Below are 22,705 nucleotides of genomic sequence, written 5' to 3'. Positions count from 1 at the left end.
ACCTGCATCAATATAACTGAATTTAGTTTTGGATCGCCAGCTCCATTATGTAGCGGAAGTCCTTAGTTTTGGGACAACTCAGTACTCGTTCCCTCTGAAATACATTAACACCTTCACTCATGAAGCAAAATGCATGCACTGCTGGAGGAACTCAGCAGGTGAGGCAGCATCTAAGCAGTGGACATCTTAGACCAAGACCATCCACGGGGGCTGATCATCATTCTGTGGTGATGAAGTGTCTCAGCCCAAGTGTCAAAGTTCAAATGTTCAAAGTGAATTATCAAAGTACATATACGTTACCATATGCAACCATAAGATTCATTTTCTTGTGGGTATACTCAATAAATCCAATAAATCATAATGGAATCAATGAAAGACTGCACCCAATAGGTGGACACCAGTATACAGAAGCCAACAAGCTGTGCAAATATAAAGAAAAGAAAAATAATAAATAAGTAATTAAAAAATAATCAAAATAAGTAAAATGTTGACTCATTTCCCTCAGAAGATGCTTCCTGACAACATTTTGTGTGTGGGTTACTCAAGATTTCCAGCGTCTGCAGAACCTCCTGTCTTCATTAATGAGGCACTTGCCCATGGAACTTCTGTGGGATAGAGTCGAAGAGCTGCTCAGCATAGAAACAGGCTCTTCTATACCAACCACTACTATACACTATCTCTACTAATCACACTTCCATACATTAATTCCATATCGCTCCGTGCTCTTCTCACTCAAACATCTGTCTAGATGCCTTACTGTTCCTCTGTCCATCTCCTCCTCTGGCAGCTTGTTCCAGAAACCAACTATACCTTAAAATGAAAAAAAAATACCCTTCAGATCCTCTTTAAGCTTGCTCCCTCTCACATTAAACCAATAGCTTCTAGCTTTGGATGACCTCAGGATAGGAAACAGATAACTGGCTATTTACCCCATCTATGCACTCATAATATTACTGACCTTTATCATGTCATCCCTCTGCCTCTTTCACTCCAGGGGAAGCAGTCCCGGGTGATCTAATCTCTCCTTTTAACATCCTTGTTAAACTCTTCTCGAAGTTCTTCTCTTGTGCACACCAGCCAGTTTGGATTGACAAAAACATCTCCACAATTTCCATCAGCACAGTTGCACCACAGGGATGTGTGTTAACCTCCCACTTTGCTCAGTTTACACCTATGACTGTGTGGCTATGCACAGCTTTAAAACCATATTCAAGTTTGCTGATGACACCAATGCTGTGGGCCATGTCAAATGTGGTGATGAGTCTGCATACAGGAGGGAGAATGAAATTTTGGCAGAGTGGTGTAATAACAACAACCTTTCACTCAATGCCAGCAAGACCAAGGAACTGATTGTAGACTTCAGGAGAGGTAAACCGAGGTCCATGAGCCAGTCCTCATCAGAAGATCAGAGGTGGAGAGGGGTAGCAACTTTAAATTCCTGGGTGTTCCAATCTCAGGGGAATAATACTGGACCCAGCATGTAAATGCAATTGCAAAGAATGCACAGCAGTTCGTCAATTTCCACAGGGGTTGGCAGAGATTCAGCATGACATCAAAAATGCTCACAAATTTCTATAGATGTTTAGTGGAGAGTATATTGACTGGCTACATCTGGTATGGAAACACCAATGCAGCTGAACAGAAAATCCTACAAAAGGTAATGGATTTGGCCCAATATGTCACAGATAAGCCCTCCCAACCATTCAGCACATCTACATGAAACACTCTTGTAGAAAAGTGACGTCCATCATCACCACTCAGGCCATGCACCTTTCTCACTGCGAACATCAGGTAGCAGGTACACAGGCCTCTGGACTTGTACCACCAGGTTCAAGAACAGTTACTACCCCTCAACCATCGGGCTCTTGAACAAAGGAGAATAACTACGTTCTTTCCATTTCTGGTGTTCCACAACCAATGATCTCACTTCAAAGAGTCTTTATCTTGTTATTTCAGGACCCTTTGTGATTCGCATTTGCAAAGTTTGTTGGTCATCGAACTTGTTTACAGCTGTTGTTCTATGGATTTGTTGAGTATGACCACAGAAAAGGAATCACAGGATTGTATGTGGTGACATGTATGTACTCCGATAATAAATTTTACTTTGAACGTTGAACTTTGAACTTCGAAATTTATTATCAAAGTATGTATACAATATATTTCACCATATTCTTTCCTAAGAATTATTCTCTTGTGGGCATTCAAGGTAGGGCAAACAAGCACAATAGAATAAGAGAAAGAACAATAGAATTCCCAGAACTTGGATGGTAGGAAAAAGCAATTGATCTTACTGGCACCACAGCTAGTTTCCTAATCAGTCACTCTCTCTGCCATTTCACTACCTTCAAGGGGCAAAAATCCATCACTGATAAAGCCCTCCTAACTGAAGAGCATGTCTGCAAAGAGCACTCCCACAAGAAAGCTGCTTTAATCATCAAGGGCCCCCACCATTCAAGTCATGTTCTCTTCTCTCTGCTGCCATCGGGAAGCAGCTGCAGATAGGTGCCAAGCAACACACACAAAATGCTGGAGAATCTCAGCAGGCCAGGCAGCATCTATGGAAAATAATAGTCGACGTTTCAGGCTGAGGCCCTTCAGCAGGACTGGAGAAAGAAAGATGAGTAGATTTAAAAGGCGAGGGGAGGGGAGGGGTGAAGTAAAGAGCTCGGAAACTGATTAGTGAAAGAGATACAGGCTGGTGAAGGGGGAGTCTAACAGAAGAGAAGGCCATGGAAGAAAGAAATGGGGAGAGGAGCACAAGAGGGAGGCAATGGGCAGGCAATGAGAGAAGGTGAGAGAGAGAAAAGATGGAGAACGGTGAAGTGGGTTGGGGGCATTACCAAAAGTTTGAGAAATCTATGTTCATGCTATCAGGTTGGAAGCAACCCAGATGGAATATAAGGTGTTGTTCCTCCAACCTGAGTGTGGCCTCGTCATGACAGTAGATGAGGCCATGGATAGGCATATCAGAATAGAAATGAGAAGTGGAATTAAAATGGGTGGCCACTGGGAGACCCCGCTTTTTCTGGCGGATGGATTATACATGCTCAGCAAACTGTCTCCCAATCTACGTCAGTTCTCACCAATATACAGTAGGCCACACCGGGAGCACTGGACACAGTATATGACCCCAATGGAATCTCAGGTGAAATGTTGCCTCATCTAGATTCTTTGAGCCCTTGAATGGTAGTGAGGGAGGTGGTATAGGGGCAGGTGAAGCAGTTCTTCCGCTTGCAAGGGTAAGTGCCAAGAGAGAGATCAGTAGGGAGGGGCAAATGGACAAAGGGGTTACTTAGGGAGCAATCCCTGTGGAAAGCAGAAAGTGGTGAAGAGGGAAAGATTTGCTTAGTGGTAAGATCCTGTTAGAGATGGTGGAAGTTATGGAGAATTATGTGCTGGATGCAAAGACTACTGGGATGATAGGTGAGGACAAGAGGAAACTTATCCCTGGTGTGATGGTGGGAGGATGAGGAGAGAGCAGATGTGTGTGAAATGGAAGCGATGCGGTTGAGGGCAGCGTTGATGGTGGAGGAAGGGAAGCCCCTTTCTTTGAAGAAGGAATACACCTCCTTCATTCTGGAATGAAAAGCCTCATCCTGAGAGCAGATGTGGTGGAGACGGAGGAATTGAGAGAAGCGGATGATGTGTTTATAGGTCACAGAGTAGGAAGAGGTGTAGCCCAGGTAGCTGTGAAAGTCCGTGGGTTTATAATAGACATCAGTAGATAAGCTGTATCCAGAGACAGAGATTGAGAAAGGGGAGGGAGGTGTGGGATATGAACCAGGTAAATTTGAGGACAGGGTGCAAGTTGGAGGCTTTAGCTGGGTGCCACAACACCAAACTCAGGAACAGTTATTATACTTAATCTATGTGTCTTCTGAGCCAGCGTAGATAAATTCATCCATCACAACAGTGACCTGGTTCTACAAACTATAGGCTAACATTCAAGGACTCTACAACTCATGTTCTCAGTATTATCTATCTATCTATCTATCTATCTATCTATCTATCTATCTATCTATCTATCTATCTATCTATCTATCTATCTATCTATCTATCTATCTATCTGTCTATCTATCTATCTATCTATCTATCTATCTATCTATCTGTCTGTCTGTCTATCTATCTATCTATCTATCTATCTATCTATCTATCTACCTATTTATTTAGTTACTATTAGTTTTTGTATTAGTACCATTTGTCTTCTTTTGGGTTGTGGATGTTGTTCCTTTATTCAAGAAAGGGAGTCGAGATAGCCCAGGAAATTATAGACCAGTGAGTTTTACCTCAGTGGTTAGTAAGTTAAAGGAAAAGATCCTGAGAGGCAGGATTTATGAACATTTGGTGAGGTATAATATGATTAGGAGTAGTCAGCATGGCTTTTTAAAGGGCATGCCTTACGAGCCTGATTGAATTTTTTGAGGATGTGACTAAACACATTGATAAAGAAAGAACAGTAGATGTAGTGTATATGGATTTCAGCTAGGCATTTGATAAGGTACCCCATGCAAGGCTTACTGAGAAAGTAAAGAGGCATGGTATCCAAGGGGACATTGCTTTGTCGATCCAGAACTGGCTTGCCCATAGAAGGCAAAAACTGGTTGTAGATGGGTCATATTCTGCATGGAGGTTGGTCACAAATGGAGTGTCTCAGGAATCTGTTCTGGAACACTTCCTCTTCATGATTTTAATAAATGACCTGGATGAGGAAATGGAGGGATAAGTTAATGAGTTTGCTGATGACACAAAGGTTGGAGGTGTTGTGGATACTGTGGAGGGCTGTCAGAGGTTACAGTGGGATATTGATAGGATGCAAAACTGGGCTGAGAAGTGACAGATGGAGTTCAACCCAGTTAAGTGTGAAGTGGTTCATTTTGGTAGGTCAAATATGATGGCAGAATATAGTATTAATGGTAAGACTCTTGGCAGTGTGGTTGATCAGAGGGATCTTGGGGTCCGAGTCCATAGGATGCTCAAACCAGCTGCACAGGTTGACACTGTGGTTAAGCAGGCTTATGGTGTACTGGCCTTCATCAATCGTGGAATTGAATTTAGGAGCCGAGAGGTAATGTTGCAGCTATATAGGACCCTGGTCAGACCCCACTTGGAGTACTGTGCTCAGTTCTAGTCACCTCACTGCTGGAAGGATGTGGAAACTATAGAAAGGGTGCAGAGGAGATTTACAAGGACGTTGCCTGGATTGGGAAGCATGCCTTCTGAGAATAGGTTGAGTGAACTCTGCCTTTTCTCCTTGGAGCGAAGGAGAATGAGAGGTGACTTGATAGAGCTGTATAAGATGATGAGAGGCATTGATTGTGTGGATAGTCAGAGGCTTTTTCCAAGGGCTGAAATGGTTGCCACAAGAGGACACAGTTTTAAGGTTCTGGGGGTAGGTAGAGAGGAGATGTCAGGGGTAAGTTTTTTACTCAGGGAGTGGTGAGTGTGTGGAATGGGCTGCCAGCAACAGTGGTAGAGGTGGATACGATAGGGTCTTTTAAGTGTCTTTTAGATTGGTACATGGAGCTTAGTAAAATAGAGGGCTATATGTAAGTCTAATAATTTCTAAGGTAGGGACATGTTCAGTACAACTTTGTGGGCCAAAGGGCCTGTATTGTGCCGTAGGTTTTCTATGTTTCTATGTAAGCCTGGGGAATGTGGCTGAGGAGGGGGAAAAAGGCTCATTCATGATTGAATGGCAGAGCCAGCTTGATGGGCCAAGGGGCCTAAGTTTGCTCCTATGCTTTATGGTCTTATGGAGGTCCCATAGTGTGAGGACTAGAGCTGATATTCTGTGGATGGTATGTTGCCTCCCAAGTGCCAGGGTCAGGGACGTCTCAAATTGTCTCCATGTCATTCTCAAGGAGGAGGGAGAACAGCCAGAAACCTTGGTACATATTGGCACCAATGACATACGTGAGGAGATCCTGAAGAGAGATTTAAGGGAGCAAGTTAGAAAGCTGTAAAACATGACCTTTATGGTAGTAATCTCTGGATTGCTGCTCATACCAGTGAGGGTAAGAATAGGATGGTTTGGCAGGTGAATGTGTGGCTGAGGAACTGGTGCAGGGAGCAGGGGTTCAGATTTATTGATCATTGAGATTTCTCTTGAGGAATGTACAGACTGTGAAAAAGGGGATGGGTTAAACCTGAACCCCGATGTCCTTGTGGGCAGGTTTGTGAGAACAGTTCAGGAGGTCTTAGACTAATTTTGCAGGGGATGGGAAATGGTGTGATCTTGTTGGGGATGAGGTAGTTTATTTACAAATGGAGGCCATGGGTAGTGAGACTGCTAGCAAAAAAAGGCTGATGATAGGATACGAGGCTGTCACCAGGATGAGATGCAATGTAAAAGGAAGGCAAAATCGAAAAGGGTAAACACAGGACTGAAGGTGTCATATTTGAATGAATTCAGTGTATGTAATAAGGTATATGGTCTGTAGCACAGTTTCAGATTAGTATCACTGAATCATGGCTGAAGGAAGATTATAACTGGGAGCTTAATGGCCAAGGATACGGGTAGGTAGGCAGCATGTGAGGGGTGGTTCCATTAGTGAATAATGAAATCAAAGGTTGGTAAGTGTTGAATCATTGTGGATAGAGCTGAGAAACTGCAATGGTAGGATGACCCTGATGGGGGTTGTATGCTGACCCCCGAATAGTAGTCAGGATGTTGCCTACAAATTACAATGGGAAATATAAAATGCACGCCGAAAGAACAACGTTATAATAGTCATGGGGATATCAATGTGCAGGTAAATTGGGAAGATTAGGTTGGCGCTAGACCTGGGAGGGGGAGTTTCTAAAATACAATATGGCTTTTAGAGCAGCTCGTGATTGAGGCTGCTAGGGGATCAACTATTCTGGATTGGGTGTGCAATGAATCAGAATTGATCAGACAGCTTAAGGTAAAAGAACACCTCAGGAAAATAATACAATTGAATACAATAATACAATCATAATACAATAATACAATCATAATACAATTGAATTCACCCTGAAATGTGAGAAGGAGTACCTAAAGTCAGATATATCAGAATTACAGTGGAGAAGCATGAAAGAGGAGTTGGTCAGAACTGACTGGAAAATAACACTGGCTGGGCTGTTGGCAGTGGATTAATGGCTGGAAGCAATTCAGAAGGCACATGATACATATATCTCAAAGATGAAGCAGTATTCTGAAGGCAAGATGAAAGCCAAAGAGATTGCATATATTAGAGCAAAAATCAGTGGGAAGTTACAGGAGATGATTGGGAAGTTTTTAAAAGCCAACAGAAGGCAACTAAAAGTCATTAGGAACATGAAGTTGTACAAAAGTAAGCTAGCCAACAATATTAAAGAGGATACTAAAAGTTTCTTCAGATACATAAAGTATAAAAGAGAGGTGAGAGTGGATATCAGACAGCTAGAAAACCATGCTGGAGAGGTAGTAATGGGAGATAAGGAAATGGCAGATGCACTAAATAATTATTTTGCATGGAGGTTTGAGGGTGTCGGGGGTCAGATATGTGTGAAGATGCCATTACTAGGGAGAAGGTTCTTGGGAAACTGAAAGGTCTGAAGGCAGGTAAGTCACCTGGACTGGATGATGTACACCACAGGATTCTGAAAGAGATGGTTGAAAAGATTGTGGAGGCATTAGTAATGATCTTTCAAGAAACACTAGATTCTGAATTGGTTCTGCAATACTGGAAAATTGTAAATGTCACTCTGCTCTTCAAGTAGGGAGAAAGGCAGAAGAAAGAAAATGATAGACCAGTTAGTCTGACCTTAGTGGTTGGGAATATATTGAAATCAATTGTTAAGGATATGGTTTGAGGGTATTTGGAAGCACATGATAAAATAAGCCATAGTCAGCATGGTTTCCACAAGAAAAAATCCTTCCTGACAAATCTGTTGGAATTCTTTGAAGAAATAACAAGCAGGATAGACAAAGGAGAGTTAGTCGATGTAGTACTTGGATTTTAAGAAGGCCTTTAACAATGTGCCGTGCATGAGGCTGCTGAACAAGTTAAGATCCCATGGAATTACAGGAAAGATTTTAGCATGGAAAAAGTTGTAGCTGATTGGCAGGAAGCAAAGAGTGGAAATAAAAGGAATCCTTCCTGGTTGGTTGCCAGTGACTAGTGGTGTTCTACAGGGACCGCTTTGTGTAATGTTATCTGTCAATGACTTGGATGGCAGAATTGATGGCTTTGTTGTAAAGTCTGCAGCTGATACGATGATAAGTGGCAGGGCAGATAATCTTGAGGAAGAAGATAGACTCCAGAAGGATTTAGGCAGATTAGCAGAATGCAAAGAAATGGCAGATGGAATACAGTGTTGGGAAGTGTATGGCCATGCTCTTTGGTAGAAGAAATAAAAGGGTGTACTATTTTCTAAATGGAAAGAAAATTCAAAAACCTGAGGTGCAAAGGGAATTTGAGTCATTGTGCAGGATCCCCAAAAAGTTAATTTGCAGGTCGAGTCTGTGGTGAGGAAGGCAAAGGCGAAGTTAACATTCATTCCAAGAGGACTAGAATATAAAAGCAAGGATATAATGTTGAGGCTTTATAAGGCACTGGTGAGGCCACACTTGGAGTACTGTGAGCACTTTTGAGCCTCTTATCTTAGAAATGATGTGTTGACATTGGAGGGGGTTCAAAGGAGATTTACAAAAAAGATTCCAGGATTTAAAGGCTTGTCGTATAACAAGTGTCTGATGATTCTGGACCTGTATTCACTGGAATTGTAAAGAATGAGGGATGACCTTATTGAAACATATCAAATGATGAAAGGCTTTAACAGAGAGGATGTGGAGAGGATGTTTCCTATGGTGGAAGAGTCTCAGACCAGAGGACACAGCCTCAGAATAGAGGGGTGTCCTTTTAGAATGGAGATGACAAGAAATTTCTTTAGCCAGAGAGTGGTGAATCTGTGGAATTCTTTGACACAGGCAGCTGTGGAGGCCAATTCTGTCTGTATATTTAAGGCAGAGCTGGATTGGTCAGGACATGTCAGGGTATGGGGTGGAAGACAGGGGATCGGGGCTGAGAGAGAAAATGGTTCAGCATGATAAAATGGTGGAGGATACTTGAAAGGGCAAATTACCTAATTCTGCTCCTGTATCTTATTGTCTTAAGGCATTGTTTCAGACATTGCTTTTTGAAGGTGCTCTGGAGGCTGGTGCCCATGATGGAGCTGACTGAATTTATATGTTCTGTAGCTTTTTTCAATCCTCTGCAGTGGCCCCTCCACAAGATTAAGATTTAGATTTATTTATCATAGAAGATGCCCCCTCATTTTTCAAAACTCCTGTATAGTTATAAGGAGAAGAGGGAGTGTCCTAGATTGTGAGGGTCCTTACTGATGGATGCTGCCTTCTTGAGGCATTGCCACTTGAAGAGAGAACTGGCGGGGTCTACGGTCCTCTGAAGCCCTTTTCAATTCTGCGTACTAGATGCTCCAAACCAGGCAGTGATACAATCAGTTAGAAAGCTCTCCACTGTATATCGAAAGAAAGTTGCAAGAGCCCATCTCTCTGGAGCTACCTCTTCATGGTTGCAGATATTGATCATGAAAATCTTATTTACAGATAAGATTAAGGTAGCACAGTGATGTAGCTAGTTGGTCGGTATTCAATCCTGAACATGGGTGCTGACTCTGTAGAATTTGCATGTATTCCACATGATCACGAGTGTTTCCTCCAGGTGCACAGATCCCAAAAATCTACATCTCAGTTCTAAAGACATGTCTTCTTTATTCTGAGACTATATCCTGAGATCCTAGACTCTCCTAATGGAAACATTCTCTCTATGTCCATGCTATACAAAGTCCAAAGTTCAAAGTAAGTTTATTGTCAAAGTATATATACACACAGTGACCAAATTATTAGATACACCTGCTTGATAATACAAATATCTAATCAGCCAATCATGTGGCAAGAACTCTGTCTTGGCCTTTCAACATTCATAAAGTTTCAATAAGATCCACCCCCCACATCCTTCTAAATTCCAGTGAGTACAGACCCAGAGCTATCAAATATTTCTCATATAACTCCTTCATTCCTAGAATCATCCTTGTGAACCTCCTCTGAACCCTCTCCAATGTCAGCACATCTTTTAGATGAGGAGCCCAAAACTGTTCACAATACTCAAGGTGAAGCCACATCAGCCTATTATAAAGCCCCAGCATCACATCCCTGCTCTTATATTCGAGACCTCTTGAAATGAATGCTCACACTGCATTTACCTTCCTCACCACTGACTCTATCTGCAAACTAACCTTTGGGGTGATTTGCACAAGGACTCCCAAGTCTCTTTGCTTTTCAGATTTTTGCATCTTCTTCCCTTTTAGAAAATAGTCTGCACCTTTGTTTCTTCTATCAAAGTGTATGACCGTGCATTTTCCAACATCGTATTTCATTTGCCACTTTCTTGCCATTCTCCTAACCTGCCTAAGTCCTTCTGCAGCCTACCTGTTTCCACAATACTACCTATCCTCCACCACCAATATTTGTATCATCTGCAAACTTGGCAACAAAGGCATCTGTTCCATCATCTAAATCATTTAAATACAGCATAAAAAGAAGCAGTCCCAACGCTGACTCTTGTAGAACACCACTTGTCACTGGCAGCCAACCAGAAAAGGATCCTTTTATTCCCACTCATTGCATCCTGTTAATCAACCAATGCTCTAACCATGCTAATAACTTTCCTGTAATAACATAGGCTCTTAATTTGGTAAACAGCCTCATGTATCACACCTTGTCAAACGCCTCCTGGAAGTCCAAACGTACAACATCCACTGTATACGCTTTATCTATTCTACTGGCAATCTGCTCAAAGAATTCCAATAGGTTTATCAGACAACATTTTCCATTAAGGAAACCATGCCAACTTTGTCATATTTTATCCTCTGTCACCATGTATTCCAAAACCTCATCCCTAAGAATTCACTCCAACATCTTCCCAACCACTGAGGTCAGGCTAACTGGTCTATAATTTCCTTTCTGCTGCCTTCCTCCTTTCTTGGGGAGTTGAGTAACGTCTGCAATTTTCCAGTCCTCTGGCACCATGCCAGAGTCCAATGATTTTTGAAAGATTATTTCTAATGCCTCCACAATCTCTACTGCTACCTCCTTCAGAACCCTAAGGTGCAGTTCATCTGGTCCGGATGGCTTATGTACACTTAGGTCTTTCATTTTTTTGAGCACCTTCTTCCTTGTAATAGAAACTGCACCCACTTCTCTACCCTCACACCCTTCAATAGCTGGCATGCTGCTAGTGTTCTACCACAGTGAAAAGTGACACAAGATACTCATTTAGTTAATTTGCCTTCTCCTCGTCCCCTGTTATTACTTCTCTGGCCTCATTTTCTGGTGTTCTCATATCCACTCTAATTTCTCTTTTATTTTTTACATACTTGAAAAAGCTTTTACCATCCACTTTGATATTGTCTGCTAGCTTCCTTTTGCGTTTCATCTTTTCCCTCCTAATGATTCCTTCTGTTGCTCTCTGTAGGTTTTAATGTTTCCCAATCCTCTGTCTTCCCACTATTTTTTGTTTTGTTGTATGCCATCTCTTTTGCTTTTACATTAGTTTTGACTTCCCTTGTCAGCCAGTGTGATACTATTTTGCCATTTGAGTATTTCTTTGCTTTTGGAATACACCTATCCTACGCCTTCCTCATTTTTCCCAGAAACTCATGCCATTGATGCTCTGCCATCATTCCTGCCAGCATTTCCTTTCAACTTACTTTGGCCAACTCCTCTCTCATACCACTGTAATTTCCTTTACTCCACTGAAATACTGCTATATCAGATTTCAGTTTCTCCCTATCAAATTTCAAGTTGATCTCAATCATTTTGTTGTCACTATCTTCAAAGGGTTCTTTTACCTTAAGCTCCCTAATGATTCCGGGTTCACTATATCACACCCAGTCCAGTATAGCCCATCCCCTAGTAGGCTCAATGACAAACTGCTCAAAAATGTTCCATTGTAGGTTTTCAACAAACTCACTCTCTTGAGATCCATTATCAACCTTATTTTCTCAATCTACCTGCTGTTGAAATCCCAATGACTATCATAACATTGCCTTTTTGATACGCCTTTTCTATTTCCCGTTGTAATCTGTGGTCCACATCCCAGCTACTGTTGGGAGGCCTCTATATAACTGCCATCGTGGTCATTTTACCCTTGCAGTCTCTGTCTCTCTTTTCCTCCCCGAACCACCGCCCGCCCGCTTCCCACGCGAGTGCAGCTCGACCCGCCGATTTCTTCCAACAGGGGGTGTTTCGCTCCAGCATCCGTGTCTCCAGCTGGAGGAACTCAGCGGGTCAGGGAGTTTGTGGGGAGAAGCCCTGCATCCGATGCCGAGTCTTTCAAGCAGTTTGTGTATTTCTTGGCGAGAGAGAGAGAGAGAGAGGGATTATGCAAAGATGCAAATAATGTTTTATGTATTGCTGTTAAGGACTATGTTAACTGACAGAGTGTGGGTTGCGAATGGATAGTTTGCAAACGCATAGAGCTGATGGAGTCGGTAAGATGCTCGGCCGTCATTGGATGAAACATTACCGATCGAAACGTGAGCCGAAGGAATTTACGGATTCTCGAAGGCAGACGATTCTCTTCTCTCTCCTGCTCCTTGTCCAGCCCCCACACCCCCCCCCCCCTCGGTTGCAACAACCCTCTACGATAATTTTAACCGTGCACAGCTGGAGAAATAAGCGCAAATTCGCCTCTGGGAAATGAACTCCACTTGACAAGTGCTGGTGGATTACGAACTTCCATGTGACGGTGGAGAGGGCGAGAGAGAGAGAGAAGAAAGGGAGAGAGAGGAAGATAGAGAAAAAGGCAGAGAAGGAGAGGCAGAGATAGAGGGAGAGAGAGCGCAAGAGAGAAGAGAGAGGGAGGTCTGGGCTAAAGTTCAAAGCTGCTCTCTTCGCTCTCTTTTTAATTTGTGTTGGAATTTGAGGAATTATCACCTGGAAGAGACTAATGCCTGTGCCCCGCGTCCTATTGGCCAATGATCTCCAATGACACCCGGTGAGACGTTCTGTATTCATATACGTGTTTTGCTTATTATTTTCAAAGTCTTTAAAATCTTGAGTCGTGATTCGCATTTGGTTTAAAGACATCAGTTCCACTTTATTTCCCTGGAGACCTGTTGCACATACAAAGTACAGCATTGTGTATCTTAAATGGTTAATGATTTATAGTAAATTTACACGCAAGCGTTGCTTCTATCGGTCTCAAGCATGACAAGCCTCTGGCTAACATTAAACAGGTTGAGGAGTATTTTGGTTAGGCTTACATCATTTCATCTCTCACTGAGGGGTTGGGACGTAGGGATCAGTAGTACTGGAACACGGCTGGGGTTAGTGTCTTCAATATTTATCTGTGTGTCTGCCCTCCGACTCGATGGGACCCCAAGAATTCACCCGTGTTGCTTTCACCTCGGGATATTAAGGACGCCTGTGCCCAGGGTTAGTGTAATCTGGGCCTCGTGTTTGTTGTAAACTTCTGTCACGAGAGGCAAGTTCTTCCACCCGCCGCCCCCACCCCACCCTGTCTACAGAAAGTGTCAGAACGCAGTGACCTTTGCCCAGTTCTGCCCGAACTCATAGCCCCTCATAGGTGAATCCTTCCGTTCAGAAAAGGTGTCAACTTCATCGTCAGCCTCAGGGACCAACGGGAGGTATCTGGGTTGCGAACCCCCCTAGATCCCCATCCCACTAATCTCACATCCACAATTTATTCCCTTGAGCTCACTTACTCTCTCCCGTCTCCTCTACTGTCCGTGAGCTTGGTCTAAAAATGACCTGGGGGGATTTCCTTTCATCTGGCGTTTGAGCCGCGATCTCCCGGGTGATCGGCTAGTCAGCAATCTTTCTCTAGCGTCAATTTTAGAAACTACCACTCCCTTCTTTTCCTCACTCACTTCGTAACCCTGAAAGCAGCAACACCACTAAAGTTACTCCAGGACTCTTGATCGGAGAGATCCCTGCTGTCTCCAGCAAGCGGAGGAGACGTCTCCAATCTGCAATTCGCATTTCCAAAGGGAACACTGTAAAATTAGTAGATTACCGCAGTACCCGCAATATAACTAATCAGGGGCGTTGTTTATTAGGATAAACTACGGACCACTATAAGATAAAACATTTCGAACCTGTTTTATTAAACCTACCCTACTCGCAGACAAGGGATGTCGAATAATTTTTAAAATAACCACTTATATTAAGGACGTACAGAAGTCACACCACTTTAAGTTCCACACCACCAGCTTCAGAACAATTATTGCCCTTGAACAATCAGGCTCCTGAATCAGAGTGGATAACTTCACTCATCTCAATACTGTACTGATTCCACAATTTAGAGGCTCACTTTTAAAGACTCTCTAACTCATTCTCAATATTATTTATCATTTAATCGTTTATTTATTATTTTTCCCTGTATTTGCGCTTTCCTCTTTTGCACATTGGTTGTTTGTCAGTCTTTGCTTTGTGTGTAGTTTTTCATTGATTCTATTGTGCTTCGTTGTTCTACTGTGAAATCCCTCATGACAATGAATGTCAGGGAAGTATATGGTGACATAAACGTACTTTGAGAAAAATTTACTTTGAACTTTGAACTTGCATTTTGCCGTTCATCGCGGTAAAGCGTTCCAGGAGCTTCTATGCTATCTGTAATTTCGGAATCCCACATTCTGAAAAACCAGCAGCCTTTTTAAACCTTCGCCGTGCAGCCTTCTTATCGTCACGGGATTGGGGATGTGCAAAAAAGCCTAGCAACATCGTTCCATTTCATCCTTGTTTATTTTCTCCCTAATCTAAAAATCAAAGTGTATTATCGCTTGAACGATTCCTACGCGATTTTTGCTCAAAATGCTGAAGGGACTCAGCAGGTCAGGCAGCATCTATGGAAATGAATACAGTTGACGTTTCGACACGAGACCAGTGGCTGAAGGGTGTCGGCCAGAAACGTCAACTGTTTGTTAAATTCCATAGATGCTGCCTGACCTGCTGAGCTCCTCCAGCACTTTGTATCCGTTGTTCTGGATTTCCAGCATCTGCAGAATGCCTTGCGGTTGCGATTTTTAGTCGTCTGATATTTTGGATAAGTGTGCCCACCCGTACTACTGGAAGTGTTCGGATCGATTTACACCCATCCACAATCCTCTTCACACCACGTCCCTTCGGTGATTCTACCCACACCCCTCCCCAACCGGCCTTGCCCGGAGCGAGCGCAGTTTACGCAAGTTTATGAAACTTAATTGAAACGCTGATTGGGTGTATGTCGGAGCCAACAGTGGCTGATCTTTAACCCTCGTCCTGGTGGCTAAATGACTGTTACACATTTTGTACTCAATCACTCGACTGCGGAAGGTGGATGATTGAAACAGACTGATCGAATTGGGTTGTCTGCTGCAAAATTCTTGCTCGCCAGTAAATGAACCGAATCCGGGCAGCGCAGTGTAAGTACTCAGAACCAGGGGACACCTCGGTAATTGCTGAAGTGTTAGTTTCTAAATTTCTCGGACTTCAACATACAAAGCAGGTTTTTAAACTATGTACAACGCATTTAACTATGTACAAACCTCATTAGATTAATGCATTGGAATGCTAAATTCTATTTGATTCTGCAATAATTTAAACGTTACTAATGTCAGAGTAACTTCCATCCGAGTGACTTACACTTTATTTTCAAAAGCGGTTGTTTATTTTAAACCAAATTAGTTTGTGTTTTATTGCTATTTATTCAGGATAGTTTGACTAGGGAAGTTATTAAATGCAAGCGCCCAATGCGCTATTTTATTAACTTACTTGCTTGGCTATCACTCCAGCTGAAGTGTAGGCCGTCAGCTGCAGCCCACTGGCTTTGCCCTTGGCCAGTCTTTCAAATTACCCCCAAGTGTTGCCCGTCTTCTTCCTTCCTCTCCCAGGGATGCGGTCTCTAGAGGATCTGTTGGCGTTTCTGCAGCCCTGTGTTCCCCCCCCCCCCAACATGGGGTTAATAGCCCCATGTCCAACCCTCTTCTTTCGAAGCCGGGTCGGGACCATCGATGGCGAAGTTATACTTTGACAAGGTGTATTTACTATACGGGACTGCGTGAGGTTTCTAGCGGAACGTCACACCACTTGTTCGAGATTCGTGACGAGTTCAGGTCAATGTCATCAAGTATAACATAAGTATTGAACCAATTATATAATGAACCAATAACCTTCAATCCCCGAATAAAAGTGATGGATAATTGTATCCTTAGCAAGTGGAAATACCGAGACCAGGATAAACTCTGCAGCGGCCTGTTCTCCTTGGAGCGACAGAGAATGAGCAGTGACTTGATAGAGGTGTACAAGATAATGAGAGGCATTGATCGTGTGGATAGTCAGAGGCTTTTCCCCAGGGCTGAATTGGTTAGCACGAGAGGGCATAGTTTTATGGTGCTTGGAAGTAGGTACAGGGGTGATGTGAGGGGTAAGTTTTTTACGTAGGGTGAGTGCATGGAATGGGCTGCCGGCGGCGGCGGTGGAGGCGGATACGATAGGGTCTTTTAAGAGACACCTGGATGGCTACATGAAGCTTAGAAAAATAGAGGGCTATGGGTAAAGCCTAGGTAGTTCTAAGGTAGGGACATGTTCGGCATAGCTTTGTGGGCCGAAGGGCTTGTATTGTGCTGTATGTTTTCTAATCATTTGGGGGACGTTTATGGGATATTCCGGTCCGTAATCTGATGCTGTGTTTTGATCTTTCAAGAGCTAGCTCGCTCGCTGTGGCTTTGCCTTGCAGTTTCATGTTATGGGCAAATCTGATAGTCAAATGGACATGATTGACGTCAACCCAGAAAAATCAAAGAGGTCGTGGAAATCGTGGAGCTCCTTGGAGATTGGACTGACCGCCATCGTGGTCTTGCTCTTTATAGTGGTCGTCAGTTTGATCGCGCTTTATGCAACTCGAAAAGGTAAGCGAAGCAAACTACTTTGCTGTTAATTCGTGCGCTATACATACACAGAATTGTGTGCGCATCATGCGCCTCTTGGACGCAGCAGAAGATTGCAAGACAACATTCGGCCCGTCGAGTCCGCAATGGTAATTTTTATTAATATAGTGTGCTGGGTGCTTAGAATGTGCTGCCAGGGGTGGTGGTAGAGGCAAACACATGAGGGACACCTCTGTGTAAAAAAAAGCTACCTCTGACATCCCCTCTCGTATTAAACACGACTGACCTACGAAACAGAAGCTGGCTATTTACTCTATCATTTTATACACCTCTATCAAGTCTCTTCTCATCCTCCTTTGTTCCAAAGCAAAAAGCCCCATCTCAACCAACATGCTTTCTAATCCCGGCAGCATCCTGGTAAATCCTCTCTATACCCTCTCTAAAGCTACACATATTTTATACAATGAAGCGACCAGAACTGAACACAATACTCCAAGTGCAGTCTAACAGAGGTTTCGTAGAGCATTGTCTTGCTGCTCTTGAACTCAGTCTCCCCATTAATGAAGGCCAACTCACCACATGCCTTTTTAATCACCGTATCAACTTGCTGCCGACCTTGAGGGATTTATGGATATTGACCCCAAGATCCCTCTGTTCCACCACACTGCTAAGAATCCTGCCATTAACCCTGTGTTCTTCCTTCAAATTTGACCTCCAAAGTGAATCACTTCACACTTTTTTAGACTGAACTCCATCTGCCACTTTTCAGTCCAGCTACAACATGTCACTGTCCTGTTCTTACCTACAACAACCTTTTGCACTGTGTTCAACATGACCAACCTTCATATGATATGCTTGACCTTTCCACTTCCTCATCCAAGTCGTTGACAAGTATCACAAATTTATTTAACTTGTCTGATGTTTCTGTATTCCCCAATATAATTTCTCTCATTTCAGTCTGTAAGGAACCCATATTAACTATTGATGCTCTTTTTCTTTAAATCAGTAAATACATGGACAATTTTTGGTTTTCCTGCATTCTCAAATTTTTGACATTCTACACCTACTTTCTGTTTTCCCATTTGTTAATAAGCTCTTCATCTTCCTTTCCTGAACTTTCTCATTCAGATTATTTGCTTCTTTTAGCAACATTAGAAACCTTTTCCTTTATTCTTATATTATGTTTAACTTTACTTCCACTGCGCGTCCTGATTTTTTTGCATTAATGGGAGACATGTAAACTACTACTTATTAGTTCTTTGAAAAGTAATCATTGTTGATTTGCCATTATATTCTTTGTAATGTTTACTATAGTCATCATTTCTTTATTCAAGTCCAAGATCCCGGTTTTAGATTGAATTAAACTTTGTTTGTCCTTTGTATGAAATTTTATCATATTATGATTACTATTCCTTAAAGTTCAGTTAACTCCCAAATGTTCAGTTAATCCTTTCTCAGACGTAATACTAGATTTAAACCAGCCTGATAATCAAACCAATACTGCAGCACACTTCCTCATTAGTTCTGATTGAAACATTTGTATTGATGTAGGTTCAGATTTTGGAGATTATGTTAATATAACATATATTTAATCAGTAATATAATGTAAATATATTATATATACTTGAGAAACTATAAGACTATAAAACAGTATGACAGCTGAGCAGAATTAAGCCACTTGGCACATTGACGCTGCTCCACGATTCCATCATGGCTGGTTTATTATCACTTGCAATCCCATTCTCATACCTTCTCCCAGTAGCCTTTGATGCCCCTACTAATCAAGAACTTATCAACCTTCACTTTAAAAATACCCAATGACCTGCCCTCCACAGCTGTCCATGGCAATGAATTCCACAGACAACCCTCTGACTGAAAAAATTCCTCCTAATTTCTGTTCTAAAGGGACATCTTTTTCTTCTGCTGCTGTGCCCTCAGGTCATAGAGCTGCCCCACTGTAGGGTATTCATTCTTCTAAACTCCAGCTAGTATGGGCCCGGAGCCATCAGACGCTCATCATATGTAAACCCTTTCATTCCTGGGGTCATTCTCGTAAACCTGCTCTGGACCCTCTTCAATCCCTGCATATCCTTTCTTAGATATGGGCCCGAGACTGCTCAGAATACTCCAGATGTGGTCTGATCAATGCCTTTGCAGACTCTCAATATTTTATATCCTTGTATGAGTGATAGAGTTATACCAGAATGGCCTTTCAGCCCATTACCTAGATGTGGAACTTTAGCCCATATATGTCAATCTCATGCCTCAACAGCAGTAATTGAATAAACACTTACAAGAGCAAAGTGTATTTTGTTATCAAAGTATGTATGTATCCATATACTACACTGAGATTTATTTTCTATCAGTCATTCACAGTAGATTCAAAGAGACACAATATATTCAATTAAAAGCTATGCACAACAAAGATAGGTAAGTATCAATATGCAAAAGACATCAAACTGAGAAAATACAGAGACAAAATGATAGTGAAGACCCTAAGGAAGACGTCCTCGTGATCTGAGCAGACTAGATGTCGATAAGGAAGTGTCAATCTGGAGAACTCTTCCCAGAAACAGAAGGGTTGCTTGTGCTAATACAGGACCAGATGGTTAAAACAAAAAAAAACTGATCAAAAATTCACAATCAAAGACCCAGTCAAGATGAAAGTGCCAAGAGAAACCAGAGACAATCCAACACATCACAGGATCCTGCAGTGGTTTAACTCAATCTGATTACTTACACAGACACAATCAAGTGGCAAACATGATTCACCAGAATCTTGTCACTGCACAATAGCATTATACACTTAGGCCTACACAGCAATTTTTTATGTAAATCTCCAGAAAGCCACAATACTAAACACCTCTCGAATAGTCTGAAAGTTCCTAGCAATTAAGAAATGAGTGTGGTTGGCTATGCCCATACCTCCGGTTTTACCAGCTTGAGCTGTGAAAAAAAATAACAATAATAATAATAAATAAGCAATAAATATTGAGAATACGAGTCGTGAAAGTCCTTAAAATGTGTCCATAGGTTCTGGAATTATTTTAGTGTTGATGTGAGTGAAGTTATCCTTGCTGGTTTAGGAGGCGGATGGTTGAAGGGCATCAACTGTTCCTGAACCTGGTGGTGTGGGACCTAAGGCTCCTGTACCTCCTTCCTGGTGGCAGCAGTGAGAAGATAGCATGGCCTGGATGATGGGGGTCCTTAATGATAGACACTGCTTCCCACAATAGCACTCCATATTACTTCTATGGTCCCAGCTTCTTCTACCACAGAACTTTAAGGAGTTTAACCTGTTTATTAAATCCAGTAAGATTTCTGCATTTGTAGTGCATTCAGGTCAGGCACAGGTATAGAATTGTAGATTCTGGCCTTTCAGCCTATCATATCTGTGCTGACCATCACATAACTGGCTATCCTAATCCCAACAACCAGCACTTGGTCAGTTGACTGGTAATCGGGGTGGCATGCTAGTGAAGCATTACAGCAAGAGTGGTAAAATTGATTGGGGTTTAATTTCTGCCACTGTTGTAAGGTGTTTGTAAGCATCATGACAGGTTCTTGAATGAGTAGGGCGGTAATGGATATTGGCCATCATCCAGGCCATGCTGTCTTCTCACTGCTGCCACCAGGAAGGAGATACAGGAGCCTTAGGTCCCACACCTTCAGGTTCAAGAACAGTTGATGCCCTTCAACCATCAGCCTCCTAAACCAGCATGGATAACTTCACTCACATCAACACTAAAATAATGCAGGCGTGGATAGGCGTCGATAGGGACGATGGTCGGCATAAACATAGAGGGCAGAATGGCCTATTTCAATGCTATACCACTCTATTAGTCTATTAGCATCATTAGTAACCTTAGGATCCCCTTTATTATCACTCAAATTGAGTATGTTGGTCTTCTTAGTGGGTCTGTTAGTGGGTCCTCATGTGTCTGTACAGGTCGATCTGGGATCCCCATACTCTGATGTACTGAGGGCAAGAGTAAGTGGTGGCTGTGGTTACTGCTTGGATCTTTTGGCTACTCAATCTCTCACAGCTGCTGCTTGTTCTCAGTGGCATAGCAGAGGCCACTCTCGTGTAGCGCAGCTCCCGCTTGAGTAGATTTCCTCCAGGTGTATCGATTGAGCGCAGGTATTAGATGGGAAAGTTGAATTTCTTCAGGCCGATTTGGATGTTATGTTTGAAGAGTTTCCTTTGCCCACCAGGAGCTCGCTGACCTTCCTTCAAATCGATCTGCTTGAGGAGTTGTGAGTTAGACATCTGGATGAAATGTCCTATCCATTGGAGCTGGTGTTGCTTTATCACGGTGGAGATGCTGGTCATCTCGGCCTCATCCAGTATGCTAGTACTAGTGTGCATCTCCTTCTAGCTGATCCTCAAAATCTTTTGTAAGGCTGTATGGTGTTATGGTTCCAGGGCTTTCCAGAGACTATTGTAGGTGTCCCATGATTTAGACTAAGAGAGGAAACGTCTGTGAAAGTGATTATGCTTCTTCCACCAGGCCATCAGACTGCCTATCTCACGCTGACATCACTGTATTTCTATGTTATATTGACTATCCTATTGTACATATTATTTATTATAAATTACTTAAATTGCACATTGCACATTTAGGTGGAGACGTAATGTAACATTTTTTACTCCTTATGTATATGAAGGATGTAAGTAATAAAGTCAATTCAATTCAATTCATGCATCATGGGAGTGTAGATGCCAGCGATTGTGCTGTCTGTTAAATATTACTGTCACTGGATTACTGGAAGCTTCTAACATTCATTTTTCTCTTTCCTTACAGATGAAACATGTACCACATCAGAATGTGTAACAACAGGTAAGCTGAAAGGATGAACCATTTCCAAAGTGTAGTGGTTAGTGCAATGTTATTACAACTTGGGATGTTCCAGAGTTTGGAGTTCAATTCTGACGCTAGAAGTTACAGTCCAAAGAGGTACTGGTTAGCAAGCTATTGGTCATGGTAAATTGTCTGTGATTAGGCTAGGGTTGAATAGGTGGGTTGCTGGGTGGTGCAGCTCGTTAGTCTAGAAGGACCTGTTCCATGCTGTATCTCTAAAGAAAGAAAAATAACAATCCAACACAATCCAGGAGAAGCAGCTCCTCACGTTCCAACTGGGAGCACTCTTTGGTGCCTCTGGATCAGGGGTTCCCAACCTGGGGTCCACAGAACCCTCGGTAATGGCAGGGGTTCATGGCATAAAAAGGTTGGGAACCCCTGTTCTGGAATGAATAAGTAATTCCATGTTTCCACATTTCTCATTTCCAGAATTCATTAATTTGTAAGACATAGGAGCAGAATTAGATCAATTGTCATGAATTCACAATAACCTAAATTGATTTACAAATAACATCATTTTCAAAATTAAATGAAATTATTACAATTAATTGTGACATTAACTGGACTACCAATTGAATATTTAAAGACTTCACTGGCAGCACCTCGTTTCTTAGTTATGGGGCCCCAAACTGCTCACAATACGATAAATATGGTCAGATCAATGCTTTATAAAGTCTTAGCATTACATCCTTGCTTTTATATTCTAGTTAACTTGAAATGAATGCTAACATTGCATTTGCCTTCCTCATTACTGATTCAACCTGCCAGTTAACCTTTAGGGCAGGAGTTCCCAACCTGGGGTCCACAGACTCCATGGCTAATGGGAACAGTCCATGGCTTAACTCAGTTAGGAACCCCTGCTTTAGGGAATCCTGTTAAGTCCCCTTTCACCTCCAATTTCTGAATTTGCTCCCTGTTTCGATATAGTC

At 42.4% G+C, this 22,705-nt stretch overlaps 1 protein-coding gene across 7 annotated transcripts in view; it reads left to right on the top strand.

Moving 5' to 3' along the window:
* Window positions 1-22,705, top strand: part of LOC132406531 (neprilysin-like) — a 304,263-nt gene that overhangs the window by 30,877 nt on the left and 250,681 nt on the right. For 2 of the 7 annotated variants that reach the window (XM_059992336.1, XM_059992328.1), the window contains exons 1-2: window positions 16,764-16,935; window positions 21,720-21,755. In XM_059992336.1, coding sequence (XP_059848319.1) covers window positions 16,773-16,935; window positions 21,720-21,755 — 199 coding nt within the window. In that variant the 5' untranslated portion in view covers window positions 16,764-16,772. Of the gene's footprint in view, window positions 1-12,870; window positions 13,023-13,326; window positions 13,463-14,991; window positions 15,451-16,730; window positions 16,936-21,719; window positions 21,756-22,705 lie in introns of those variants that run through there. The other 5 variants (XM_059992373.1, XM_059992364.1, XM_059992382.1 and 2 more) reach the window with 5 other exon arrangements.

Source organism: Hypanus sabinus, chromosome 2 (assembly GCF_030144855.1).
Source record: "Hypanus sabinus isolate sHypSab1 chromosome 2, sHypSab1.hap1, whole genome shotgun sequence".
Classification (NCBI taxonomy): Eukaryota; Metazoa; Chordata; class Chondrichthyes; order Myliobatiformes; family Dasyatidae; genus Hypanus; species Hypanus sabinus.
Note: the sequence above shows the minus strand (reverse complement) of the source record. Positions and strands in the feature narration are given on the sequence as shown.